General features: G+C 40.8%; 1 protein-coding gene across 1 annotated transcript in view; it reads right to left on the reverse strand.

Moving 5' to 3' along the window:
- LOC109200613 (vascular cell adhesion protein 1) overlaps positions 1 to 14,185 on the reverse strand; it is a 48,304-nt gene that overhangs the window by 15,200 nt on the left and 18,919 nt on the right. The window contains exon 5 of the mRNA XM_019356192.2: positions 13,017 to 13,271. Coding sequence (XP_019211737.1) covers positions 13,017 to 13,271 — 255 coding nt within the window. The remainder of the gene's footprint in view (positions 1 to 13,016; positions 13,272 to 14,185) is intronic.

Below are 14,185 nucleotides of genomic sequence, written 5' to 3' on the forward strand. Positions count from 1 at the left end.
GTGAATTACAGTAGTCCAGCCTGGAAGTAATAAATGCATGAACTAGTTTTTCAGCATCACTCTGAGACAGGATATTTCTAATTTTAGAGATGTTGCGCAAATGGAAGAAAGCAGTCTTACATATTTGTTTAATATGTGCGTTAAAGGACATGTCCTGGTCAAAAATGACTCCAAGGTTCCTCACAGCATTACTGGAGGCCAAGGTAATGCCATCCAGGGTAAGAATCTGGTTAGATACCATATTTCTAAGATTTTCAGGGCCGAGTACAATACTCCAGGCCTCTGGAGAACTTCAGGACATGTTGAGGAGCTAATTTAGCCATTTAAATCAGCTGTGTTGGTTCGAGGACACATCTAAAACCTGCAGGGACACCGGCCCTCGTGGACTGAGATTGCCTACCCCTGCTTTAGAGGTTTCTTTTAAATGTAAATTATCAAAAATGATCCAAATATATTTTGAAGAAACAGAAGTAATGTGTTTTTTAACAGAGCACTTATCAGCATTAAACAAACAAGCAGTTCACATTGATAAGCACCAGTCATGTTCATCCTGTGCAAATTTCACTGAAACACAATAAATACATTCTGTAAATCTAAGACAACAGATAATTTGTGATAATTAGACTGGTTTATTTGAATTTCCACCAATATTATTAGTGCACAATCAGATTTACAGTGTTGGAATAAAACCACACAGAAGATAAAATGATTAGACTGCAAAAATCTGCAAACTGCCGAGTGTTAACACTGCATATACAAAAGTTAAATATTTCCAAGATATTTAATCTTAGTGATGAATGACAGAGTGAAAACTAAAACAAACCCCAATACACTTACAACAAAACAAATAACAGTATTGAGCACTGTCCCATCAGCTGTTTTTTTTTTTTTTTTAAAGAGAGAAAAGTCAGAGAAGAGACTGAGAATCATTTTATTTGACTTCACTTGTCTGTCATCTTAGAGAGAAAAGAGGAAATGAAAAACAAACAGCTCTGTGCACCTTTTGGGTGCTTTTTTAATCTCTAAAAGAACAAAAGTGTTTCATCTGTTTCACATTTATCTGGTGCACAAAAACAACTCACTGCTCAACATCAAGAAAATGAACAAGCTGATTTAGGTCTGCAGAAAAAAAAAGGGTTAAGTAAGTAAGTAAAGTTTATTTATATAGCACCTTTCACAGACATATGTCACAAAGTGCTTTACAAGGTAAAAACATAATACAGTCATAAAATACACCATAAAAACCCTGGTCTAACTAAAAGCTTTTTGAAATAAAAATGTCTTTAGCTGCTTTTTAAAGGTCTCCACAGAGTCCAAACCCCGTAGAAATGGGGGAAGTGCATTCCACAATCTGGGTGCAACAGCTTGGAAGGATCAGTCCCCTCGGGTTTTAAAACGAGTGTGGGGGACCACTAAAAGGTTTTGGTTTGCTGACCTCAGGTTACGAGTTGAGGTATGTGTATGAATCAGATCAGCAATGTGGGGGGGGGGCTGTCTCTGTAATGCTCTAAAAGTTAAAACTAGAATTTTAAAATGGAACCTGAATCTGATTGGTAGCCAGTGCAGCGACTTTAAAACAGGGGTCATATGAGCACCCTTGTTCGAGCGGGTCAGTAGCCTTGCTGCAGAGTTTTGAACAACCTGTAGGCGGGCTAACCCTTTCATGTTTAGACAAGTAAACAGGCTGTTACAGTAGTCAAGTCTTGTAGAGATAAAAGCATGTATTATCATCTCGAGTTCACTTGTTGACACGATGGATCTAAGTTTAGAAAATGTTCAAGTGAAAAAAAGCAGGTTCTTACTGTCTGATTTGACAAACAAACCCATTTTCAGATGAGTGCTCAGGTGGAGCAGATTTATGTTCCTGCACTTCAGTGTCACAAAGAACCTGACAGAAACATCCCACAATGAGACAAACAGACACAAAACAGAGACTCTGCAATAGAGATTAAAAGTGCAGGAAGTGAGTTCCAGAGCCGAGGAGCAAAGCTGTCACGACTGAGGCAGCAGTCGTATGAAGGTGAGATAGGATCCAAGGGCAGACAATGGCGAAGGTGCAAGTGGGATTTATTAACAGTGAACAATAACCAAGATGTGGGCAGAACTAAACACAAATCTAAACTGGGAAACTTAATACAAAAGGGAGGACATGGAGCAGGGAGCAGAGAGACACGGAGAAATACGAAATAACGTCAAGTACACGGAAACTTCACAGAGGAACACAGATGACGCGACGAGGAGCACAGGCAGACACGCAGTATAAATACACACACCAGGTAATTTAGGAAATGGTAGACAGGCGGGGACACAGCTGGAACTAATGGACATAACGAGACACAACCTACAAAGTAAAACAGGAAACTCACAGACTGTTTTACACAACCAACTGGGGACACGAACAGAACACAGAGGAGAGACACAGGTAGGGATGATAGAAACACACAACTCAAACCCTAAGAACAAATACAAAATCAGAATAAACTAGAGAAATGACAATAATAAACTTAAAGTGCTGGGTCACCGACCCAGGACCATGACAAAAGCGACTGAAAGCTCTGTGGCCCATAGTGATAAGGCGACCAGAAGGAACAACAAGATGAGTGGCAGATGAAGATCTGAGAGAGTGAGAAACAGTGGTGATATGATGCAGATCACAGAGATAAGGAGGGGCAAGGTTCTGAATACACTTAAACATGAGAACTAAGATTTTAAAGTTTATCCTGGCTTCTATGGGCAACCAGTGAAGCTCTTGAAGAATTGGGGTAATATGGTCTCTTAAGGGAGTACGAGTTATGACCCGAGCTGCAGAATTCTGAAGAAGTTGAAGTTTATGGAGGGACTTATTGGGGAGATCAAATAAGAGGGAGTTGCAATAATCGATCCAGGAAGTAATAAGACTATGGACAAGGATGGCAGCAGCATGAGGAGGAGTGAAGGAAGGAACAAAGTCGATTAATGTCACGGAAGTGAAAGGCACAGACTTAAGCTGGGCATACACTGTGCGATTTTTTTCAGTCGCATTATTCAGCTTCAGCTCAAACTGCATGATTGACTCGCAGGGGTTAGAAGTTCGCAGGTCACGATGCAGGGTCTCACACTATATGGCCCGATGCTCTGATGCGACCTGAGTGCTCACACTGTGCGTCCATAAAATGAAGGTTATAACGGAAATTCTGTCGCTCGCTCTCCCTCTCTATCTTTCACTCACACAGACACAAACCACCACCATTAACTTTGCTAAATTGCTAATGAAAAACATTGATCAGGCAGCTGTGATTGAGCAGTGGTGTAGATCCAACTATTTTCACGGTTGTTGTGGTCGTGATAATTTTGTGATGCCACATCGAAAAGACTCAGATGAGCTTTCCAAAGTTCTACAAGTGCCTCCATCGCTTGTGTCCAGATCACAAGCTGCACTGCCGTGCTACTCCGTCTTTTTCACCGACATTTATGTGTTTGCGCGTGCGCAGTGTGAGCGGCTGCGGTGACACCCTCACGACGGTAGGGAGGATTTCAAACAGGTTTGAAATCCTCCCGACCAAGCGATTGATGATTGGGAGCTGGTCGTGAGGTGTTAATCGCTTCTCGTTACCCCATGTATACTACACGACGCACGACACACGATGAAGGCCAAACTCGGGCCGATCACCAAAACGGTCGCACGACTGAAAAATCGGCTCAAAATGGGCCAAAAATCGCACAGTGTATGCCCAGCATTACAAAGTAAAGCAGGAAGTGCATGACAGACACAGAGATCCAGACGAGACACAGAACTTAACAGACACAGACTCATGAGCAGACATAATAACATCATGGACAGAGGGAACACAGGGAAGTGGGACAAGGGCACAGAACAGAAACCTAACAAATTGCAAATCTTAACGAAATACATAATCAGAATAAATAAAATAAAAATATTATAAAGAAACACAAAACACTGAGTCGTCAGACTCAGGACCAGTGACGGGAATAACGGCGTTACTAACGGTGTTACTTTTTTCAGTAACGAGTAATCTAACTAATTACTATCGTTACAACGCCGTTACCGTTACTAACAAGAAAGTACGGTGCGGTCGCGGTACTATTTTTCAACAAAGAGACGGTTGAAGCTGTGTTCAGTTTACTGCACCTTATATCAGTTGCACGGTAGTAGCTGTCTATGTAAGTAATCTGGGCACTACAGCTCCGCGCGCTCCCGTGGACAGCAATCACTTTCTTGCAGACGATCACTTTCTAGCACAACACCTGGAGCTGGGGGACAAAACAATCGCATGAGTGCTGCTGTTTGACTGAGGAAGAATATAGTAGTCGTGGTAAGCCAATCACAGCACCACTTCAAGATGACAAAGCAACAAGGTGATATATACCAGTTTTTAAATTGTGTTGGAAGGCCATGTAAAACCAGATGATAAACAATATATATGCGTGTTTTTTCCTCAATAGTTTCGTCACGCTTACTACGTGACAACGATGACAACGATGTCTGCAACATGCAAAAGCATCATTTACAGTGTTTCCCAATATTAAGTACCAGCAAGTGTCAGCCACTTCCTGATGATCAGTGTTGAGCTCGAAGAGTTTTCTTCTTCTTCAGCCATGTTCTCTTAATAATGTACACACTTGGTTGGTTGATTACTTTTCCCGTTTCTTTTATTGTCAGCAACACAGGAGGGGAAAACATACATCCATTTCTGGCAGTTCGCGCTTCACAACAACAAGGAACAGGAAGTGAAGTCATCTATGATCACCAAAATAAAATCATTTCCAAAATAAAATGACAATCAGAAAACGTCTTTTACAACACAAGATAAATTAATATATTTACTCATGAGAACACAAATCTAACACCCCCCCTTGTTCTCATGCTGTTAACCCACAGCATCTTATGCATTTCCAAAGAACCATTTTTGAAACTTTCTGAGTCTCACTCTTGTAACTGGTTTTGTTAGTACGTCTGCAGCCATTTCTTCTGATGGACAATGTTCAATGCGGATTTTTCCTTCATTTACCGCTTCACGAATGAAGTGATATTTCACATCAATGTGCTTCGACCTCTGTCTGTTCACTGGATTTTTACTCAAAGCAATGGCCCCTTGGTTGTCCCCAAACAGTTTAGTACACGTGTACCTTTTTCTGTCCATGCCGTTTAACAGTTGGGTTAAGTACATGCTTTCCTGAGTAGTGGTTGCAAGACCAATGTATTCAGCTTCACATGTTGAGAGTGCCACTGTAGGCTGTTTCTTCGTTTTCCAAGATATTACTGGTCCCTCTTTAGTAAGTGCAAAACAGTAGCCTGTTGTACTGCGTCTGTCTTTTACAGAGGATGCCCAGTCAGAGTCACTGTAAGCAATTAGATCTAGATCCTCACTGCTTTTCTTAAAGATCAGTTCAAAGTCATTTGTACCTTTTAGGTATCTGAGGACTTGTTTTGCCGTTACTAAGTCCTCTCTCGTGGGTTGAGCTAGTGTTTGAGATAGTCTGCTAACAACCCAGCTTATATCTGGTCTCGTACACGTCATGGCATATATCAGGCTGCCCACTATTTCTCTGTACTCTCTTGAGTTAACTGTCTCATTTGCATCACTTCCTCCACATGTAGTAGTGTCCGTTTTTAGTTCACACGGTGTGGATCTAGGTTTGCAATCTGACATCCCAAAGCGTTCCAACATTCTTTGAATGTACCTCTTCTGATTCATCCTGATTTCAGCCTCTTTTTGTATAAACTGGATACCAAGAAAACTGGATATTTTCCCCAGGTCTTTCATGTTAAACTTTGACCTCATTGTTTCTTTGAATGTGTTTAACAAGTTATTATTGCTAGCCGCAATGATCAAGTCATCTACCCAGATGATAACCAGTAGAGTTTCATGGTCAATGTCTTTCCTGTATACACAGTGATCAGAAAGGTTTCTTTCAAAGTCATTTTGTTCAAGGTAGTCATTCAAGAGTTTGTACCAGTTTCTCCCTGATTGTTTTAACCCGTAAAGGGATTTCTTTAATTTGTACACCAAATTTTCTCCTGACTCTGTTTGCTCAAAACCTTCTGGTTGGTCCATGTATATTTCTTCCTCAATGGGAGCATGCAAATATGCAGTTTTAACATCCATTTGGTGGATAATGAGATCATTCTGGACTGATATTTGCATTAGGGCTCGCACAGATGTCATGTTTGCTGTTGGTGCAAATGTCTCTTGGTAGTCTATGCCTTGTGTTTGGTTGTAACCTTTTGCTACAAACCTGGCTTTGAATATTTGTCCTTGTTCATTTTCTTTGAGAGCGTAGACCCATTTTCCTCCAATGGTATTTCTACCAGTAGGTAAAGTAGTCAGTTCGAATGTGTCATTCTCTTTCAGAGAGTTGATTTCTTCTGCCATTGCCTGTTTCCACCTTGGTGCCTCTGGTGACATCAGCGCCTCTTTATAGGTTTGGGGGATTCCACAGGTTGCTCTGTAACAATAATCAACACTTACAGAAGTTACATTAGCTAACTCCTTGCAGTTGGATGTGTAATCCTCTAAATATTTAGGAGGCTTCCTTTCTCTGTTAGGATAGCGTTCAGTTTGGTTTTGCTCATCACCCTCATTTCTTTCTGTGTCAAGGTTTGGTTCATTTGTGTTGGTTTCCTCTTCTCTAGGAGGTCTGTTCTCTGCTGCATTTTCATTTTGTTGTTCTGTATTTTCTTTTGAAGGCACTGCATGCTCATAAGTCTGAATTTCTGTGTCACATTCATCAGTCTGTGTTTGTTGTTCAACAGTGTTCTTCTTGATAAATCTCACAAGTCTGTGTTTTGACACTTTTCCTGTGTGGGGGTAATAAACCAGGTATGCTGGGCTATTCTTACTATAACCCACAAATATTCCTTTTTCACATCTGGGATCAAGTTTCTTGTGATCATGTATGTACGCATAACAGTCTGACCCAAATATCCACAGTTTTGAGAGATCTGGTCTTTTCCCTGTTAACATCTGATATGGTGTACTTTTAGTCCTGTTACTGTAGCATCTGTTGCGGGTGTGTGCTGCATTTTGAATGGCATAAGGCCATAATTCTTTTGGCAGCCCCTTTTCTAGTAAAAGACACCTCCCCATTTCAAAGAGAGTTCTCCATTGCCTCTCAGCTGTGCCATTCTGATGAGGAGAATATGGCGCAGATGTCTCATGCTTTATACCCTTTTCCCTTAAAAGAGACTGGAAGGAACTGCTTGTGAATTCGGTGCCATTGTCTGATCTAATGCACTTAACACTGCCGTATGGTGCACAGTCAGCTAGAAACTTTGCTGTGGCCTCTGTGGTGTCACTTTTCTGTTTTAGAAAGTAAACTGACACTGCCCCTGAAAAATCATCTGTGAATAATATAGCATATTTGTGACCACTTTGGCCACTTGGTTCAATGGGGCCGGCTAGATCAGTGTGCACCAACTGTAATGGCTCACTCGCTTTTGGGTCGCTTTGTCTGTTTCTGTTGTTAGTGAATTTCCCTTCTGTGCACACATTACAATCTAACATGCCACTGCCTGTGATTTTCATGCCCTCTACAACATCAGGTAGCTTTAACACATCGCTAACATTACAATGTCCTAAAATTTCATGCCATGTTTTCACATCACAAGTCAGATTAACAGTGTCACAGGACATCATGTCATTGAATGATGTTTCATTGTTTACCGTTTTCAAATAGTAGAGTCTGTTGTATTCTTCGATAGAGAAGACTGTCCCATCTTTGTTCACTAGCTCATTCTGTCCCTTCTTGAAGACCACCTGTGCTCCATGGGTTGTAGCTGCCTTCACTGAAAATATGCTCTGAGGGTAGGATGGGATGAACAGAGCATCTCTCAGTGTGATGGTGGTACAGTGTCCTTGTACGTCCCGTAGGGAGACGTTGGCATCTCCCCTCTTGAGTGCGACGTTATTTGTCCTGGATCCATCAGCAAGCTCCATGTAGTGTTTCTCTGGATCAAAAGTCTCATCAAACTTTATGAACTTGTTCTTCTCTGTAATGATGTGTGAAGTAGCACCACAGTCCACCATTAGTCCTTCTCTTATTATGTCAGTAGACAGGAGTCTTTGACTAACTTTAAATACAAAAGTCTGCTCTTCTTTCTTGTCCTCTTGTTTTTCTACAGTTAGTTTCGCATCATCTCTGTACTTGGTTTTTCTTCTACATGTCTCATCACTGTGTGTCGAGCTTCTATGGTAGCTACACCACTTAGGTGTTCCCTTTTGGCGACAATCTTTTACAAAATGTCCTCGGTTTCCGCATCCATGACAGGTGATGGAGGTTAAATCGACCTTCATCACATTATCTGTTTTTACTTTGTTGTCAAATTTCTCGGTTTCCTCATAACTTCGTAGGTTGCTTTTGAACTGTGTGAATGTTAAATCTTCACTGCTTTGAGTTGTGTGAATAGCAAATGGCTTGTAAGCTTCAGGAAGCCCCTTTAAAATCATAGCGATAATAAGTCCATCACTGATGACTTCTTTTGCATTTCTTAGGGAGGTCACTGCTTTTTCAGCTCGGATAATATAATCTGTCACTGTCTCATCTGGTTTCTTCTGTAAAGACGTCAGCTCTGTGTACAGTGCGATGATTCTGGGCTTGCCTTTACTATCGTAGTGGTCACGTAGTATTTTTAAAGCTTTTCTTCCGTCGTCAGTCGCATCTCTCATTACCAGTGAAAGGCTTTTATCATCAAGAAACTGAATTAGTTCAGCGTAGCATTCAGCATTCTTCTCTGCATCTGGATTAGTGGCTGATAATATAGTGTCCTTTAGACCAATGATCCGCATGTGGCCGAGGAACTTTGCCTCCCAGAGTTCGTAACTGTTTTCGTCTCCGTTGAACACTAACCTCTGCCATCTTCCTCCTGTTGTGTCACGCCTGGGCCCAGAACCTGTTGAGCTCGAAGAGTTTTCTTCTTCTTCAGCCATGTTCTCTTAATAATGTACACACTTGGTTGGTTGATTACTTTTCCCGTTTCTTTTATTGTCCGCAACACAGGAGGGGAAAACATACATCCATTTCTGGCAGTTCGCGCTTCACAACAACAAGGAACAGGAAGTGAAGTCATCTATGATCACCAAAATAAAATCATTTCCAAAATAAAATGACAATCAGAAAACGTCTTTTACAACACAAGATAAATTAATATATTTACTCATGAGAACACAAATCTAACAATCAGCCCACTGAATGACTTTGAAAAATGTGAAAAGATGTGTACATAAATCTTTTATTTCTTCAATAAAAATCAATCACATCAGAATTCAAGCTGTTTATTTCATCAAATCCATCAGGTCATTATCAGTTTAACAGCCTTATTAATGACTCTACCCACTGTCTGCCTCATTGCACCGCAGTAAGAAACAGATAAAGCATTTATATGCTGAATGAAACAACAGTTCAGCTTTCCTAGTATAGATGAGAATCCCTGTTATTTTTATATTTTATATTTTAATTTTCTTTACAGGTCGCACAAAAAGACATTTGTGAGTTAACAGAAATTGTAATTCACTTTAGAGCTTAAACTCAATAGATTTGATTGTAATGACATTAGATTAGCTGAAAGTGTAAAAACACCTCAGGCTGTTCATCACAGCTTTTATACATGAAAAAGAATAAAGGGGACAGTTTTGGCATGTTTAGGTTATTAAGCAAATATTTTAGTTTTAATGATCTAACGCACAAAAGGGCTGTTTGTGACACATGAACTGAACACCTGCTGTAACCTGACTGGACTTTACACCAGCTGTTCCGGCTCCTCCTTGTCATCTGTCTGTGCTGCAGTCAGAGCCTTTGAGGATTCATCAGGATTCAGTCAGGATGAGAGTATACCTAATGAAGAGAGATGAAATGCTCAGACTGAAACAGCTTCAGTCATAAAACATGTGCATGTATTTCATAATAAATCATTTGCTGAGTCTCACTTGCCCCAACTTAAATAATGTAAATAAACAAACCTCAGTCATCTCTACAGGTTCATTTGGTTCAGTTTTTAAGATGATACGTTTCTTCCTCCTGGATATAATAAAACAATAACAATTTCAGTATAAAGGTCTAATGAGGAAAATAAAAGAGAGGTAAAGTGTTTGTATTGTTTTACCTCGTCCACAGACTCAAGACAAGCAGAGGAATCAGCATCAGGACCACCAGAGTCAGCCTGATGATATTCATGATTATTATTTCTGATTTCCCTAAAAATGAGACAAATACATGGCAAAGATTTTCTCAGCAGTAAGATTAGACTGTTTGCCAGGTGATGCTATTAGTCATTTATTGTCATCATCCACTCATACAAACGTTTTTCCTTTAAAATAAATGAATAAATAACTGTATTTAAAATATTGTATACAGTATAACAATTATATTAATATATCACTGTATAAATGTGTAATTTACTTTATACTTGTCATTTTAAGGAGAGTAAAATTTACCTGTGACAACAGTCAGCTGTAAGGTGGAGTTATGAGTCCCTCTGTTGTTGTGGGCCACACAGTGATAACTCCCACTGTGCTCAGGCCTGATGTTGCTGATGGTGAAGTTGTGTCCTGATGTTTTAGGTGAGTCTTCATCCTCCTTGTACCAGGTGTAATTAGCTGCTGGGTTAGCATCACTGCTACAGGTCAGAGTGACTGAACTGCCCTCCACTATCTCAGCAGAGGGACTCACTGACACAGAGGGAAGCTTTGGAGCATCTGGAGGAGAAAACACAGGGAAGTAACTGTAGTTTGAATTTCTGACCAAATCAACTAACTGTGTAAGTGTACAAAAACAGGAGTGAAGAGTTCTGGATGGTGTTAACAGGAATGCCGTCATCCTCAGACACATTGTGACTGAATGATTGGATCAAATTACAGTTCATTTCTGGGAACATGAAGGCCAGTTCAAACTTTCCACCATCACTGTGTCAGTCAAGGAAAGATTTGCAGGTCGTCTAGAAACCACAGACAGATGTGTTTTACAGAAGCTTCAATAATTTACTTCTTATTGGAAAAACCAATATGCTTAACAGCATGTGTGGCTTTGTGACATATTTCTCTTTTAGTTTGCATTTCTAGGCATACATCAGGGTTTGGTTGGCTTATGTAAACAACAAATGAGAAGAACACAAATGCACAAACTAAACATAATAAAGACAGCTTTATACTGGAGATCTTCTAGACCAGCTACTGTAGTTAAAAACACTGAAATCAGTTTTATCAGTGCTCTTGCTCTTGACGAAGATGGTCGCACTTTTCTCCTCTCCTCCTCCTCCTCTCCCTTAGCTTCCCTGCTTATCCTCTTGTGTCCTTGTCTAGTCTCATGTTTTTTGTATTACTTTTCCCTGGAACACTCTCTCACAGTCTGTTCTCTAAAACCTAAAAGAGAATTATGGATTTGATCAACTGGTCTCTGAATGCAATTGACACCCCTTTCTCAACGAGAAGTCTGGGCCTGGGTGAGCCTGAGTGCTGAAGATATCTACCTATTCGGAACCATGGTAACAGGGTTCTGGCTGATCGGAGCTGGCTTGGCCCTGACTTACCGGAGAACTAAGGAAGCAGAACCGGCTGTTCAAACCCCCACAAGGCTGCCCGCTGGGATTGAAACGATGGGAAGAGGCGTGAGTTTCTCAAAATGGGCTCATTGAGTGCAGCACGGATAAGATCTTAGAAAGGCTTACAGCTGCTGTGAATACTCAGAATAAGCTCTCTGAGTGCAAACTGGATTACATCTCGGAAGGGCTCGCTCGGCATAACATCTCTGAGCGTAAATTGGATGACATCTCGGGGAGGCACACTGTCGTGAGTTCTCAGAATCGGCTCTTTGGGCACAAGAATGACAACATCACAGAGCGCAAGTATGGCGAAGCTCGCGGCTCTCCAACGGGAGATTGAGAGACCAGTGTTGGACTGTAGAACTGCTTGGAAATTCATATGAGCTGTTCGCACTAAAGTAAAAAGCACCATCACTCATGCGGATACCCCTTCGGCGCCAGCTGCGGTCTCAAGGCTGGAGCTGAACAACAACACCCTGATAACGACTGTGTTTTGACTGTTCTTCCCTTTCTATGCAAGGCCACCTGGGTTGGCTGGAAGACTGTTTACTTAGCCTGGCAGAGCGAAGGACACTGTCTCAGCTGAACTCTGGACACATACACACACGCACACACGCACACAGACATATATACACATGCAGACATACACTCATCCCCCCTCCCCCTCCAAACGCCTTCGACTCTTATTTCCTTCCGATGCTGACGGTGGATCATGGAGACCAGCGCATAGGCTGCAGGCCCGGATGTACTGTCTACACTGGCTGTCTCTCACCCTTTACCCGCCCCTGTTGCTTGTCATGTGTTTCTTTGGTGTATTAAGAGTTTTTTCATGTGCTATGTGCAGAGGTGTTTTTTTTCTGTTCTCAAACTGATCTCCCTGTTGGAGCTCAGTCTGGGGGGAGTTATTTTTTCTCCTTATCTTTCCTCATGTGGTGCATTTTCCATTGTTATACCTCTCTGACCTGTCTTCCCCATGTGATGTTTTTGTGTAATGTATGTATGGTCGGAGGGTAAGATGGCGCCGCCATTGCGTGCAATAGGTCGGCAGCCTTATGAAATTTCCCCTTGTGGGACTAATAAAGGTATATCATATCATATTTATGTAGTAAAGTTCAGATCTTCAAGTATGTGTTGTGAGTAAAACACAGAGAGAGCACTGTGGTATGAAACTGTTCCAGCCTCCATGGGACACCATGTTTCATCTTTGACAGATGCACAGTTTTCTGGCATTCAGCACAGATCATCTACAGATGGAGAACAGATGATCATATATGTTTTTAAACTTGATAGATCCTAGACTTTCCCTTCATTTTTAGCAGCTGCTGAATCACCAGTCACAGCCGCGCTCTGCTCTATCTGACCTGTGATAAATGTAACAGCAGCTGACTGTAAACATGAAGCAGACAGATCAGAAGAAAGATGATATTATAGACAAACATGTAGAAATATTGACAGACATTTTTGTCAAAATTGTTTGACTTACATTTCACATCAATAGTGATGGATTTAAGTGTTGACCCCAGCTTGTTCACAGCTGAACAGTAATACTCTCCAGAGTCAGAGGACTGGATGGAGCTGAAGATGAGCTGTGAGTTTTTGCTGAGTGGTTGGCTGTTCCTCTTGTACCAGACATACGTAGCTGCTGGGTTAGCTTCACTGCTACAGGTCAGAGTCACTGAACTGCCCTCCACTATCTCAGCAGAGGGACTCACTGACACAGAGGGAAGCTTTGGAGCATCTGGAGGAGGAAACATGAACGTATTTACAAACTGTGGTTGGATTTTTAGAACAAAACATATTTTAAATGTACAAGACTTCAAACACACAGCGAGAAGTGAAGCCTCATTTCCTGCTGAGGCTCCACTTCTCACCAAATCAGACACTGTTAAGTTTTCTTCACACTTTTCATTTCTCAAATTGTAGGTGATGATAAAAAAATATGTGAACTGGAGCTGGAAGAATATTCCTCTTATATGTTTGACTTTCCCTTTCCAAATTTTGGAAATTCATCAAACAAGAATATGTCTCGAATGTGTTGGAAAAACTGGAATAATGTCTCTGATTTACCAATGATGATGAGAGCTGAGTCTTTATTGTTATCTTTATGGAAAATAAATAATACAAGTGATTAATATACTGCATAGGTTAAGCTAAATGATGAATGTATTTGACACATTATGTTCTTTATATTTCATGTTTAAAAAGCACAAATTACTATTCCTGACTGATGATGTTGGTAAGATGAGTGAAATCGATATAAAGAGTAAAGGTTATATTCAATTTAATCCTATATAAATTCAATTCAATTTTATTCATACAGCACCAAATTCCAACAACAGTCGCCTCAAGGTGCTTTATATTGTAAGGTAGACCCTACAATAATACATTCAGAGAAAAAATCCAACAATCATATGACCCTCTATGAGAAAGCACTTTGGCGACAGTGGGAAGGAAAAACTCCCTTTTAAGAGGAAGAAACCTCCAGCAGAACCAGGCTCAGGGAGGGGCGGGGCCATCTGCTGCGACCGATTGGGGTGATATTATAGAACAGATTCAAAATCATATTAATTCATAGTTTTTATGTGTGTATCATCACAGTGAAAATGAAGAATGTAAACTTGTATTTTCTTCCTTCTTTTGAGGAATTCAGTA

This window comes from Oreochromis niloticus, unplaced genomic scaffold (assembly GCF_001858045.2).
Source record: "Oreochromis niloticus isolate F11D_XX unplaced genomic scaffold, O_niloticus_UMD_NMBU tig00000354_pilon, whole genome shotgun sequence".
In the NCBI taxonomy this organism is placed as follows: Eukaryota; Metazoa; Chordata; class Actinopteri; order Cichliformes; family Cichlidae; genus Oreochromis; species Oreochromis niloticus.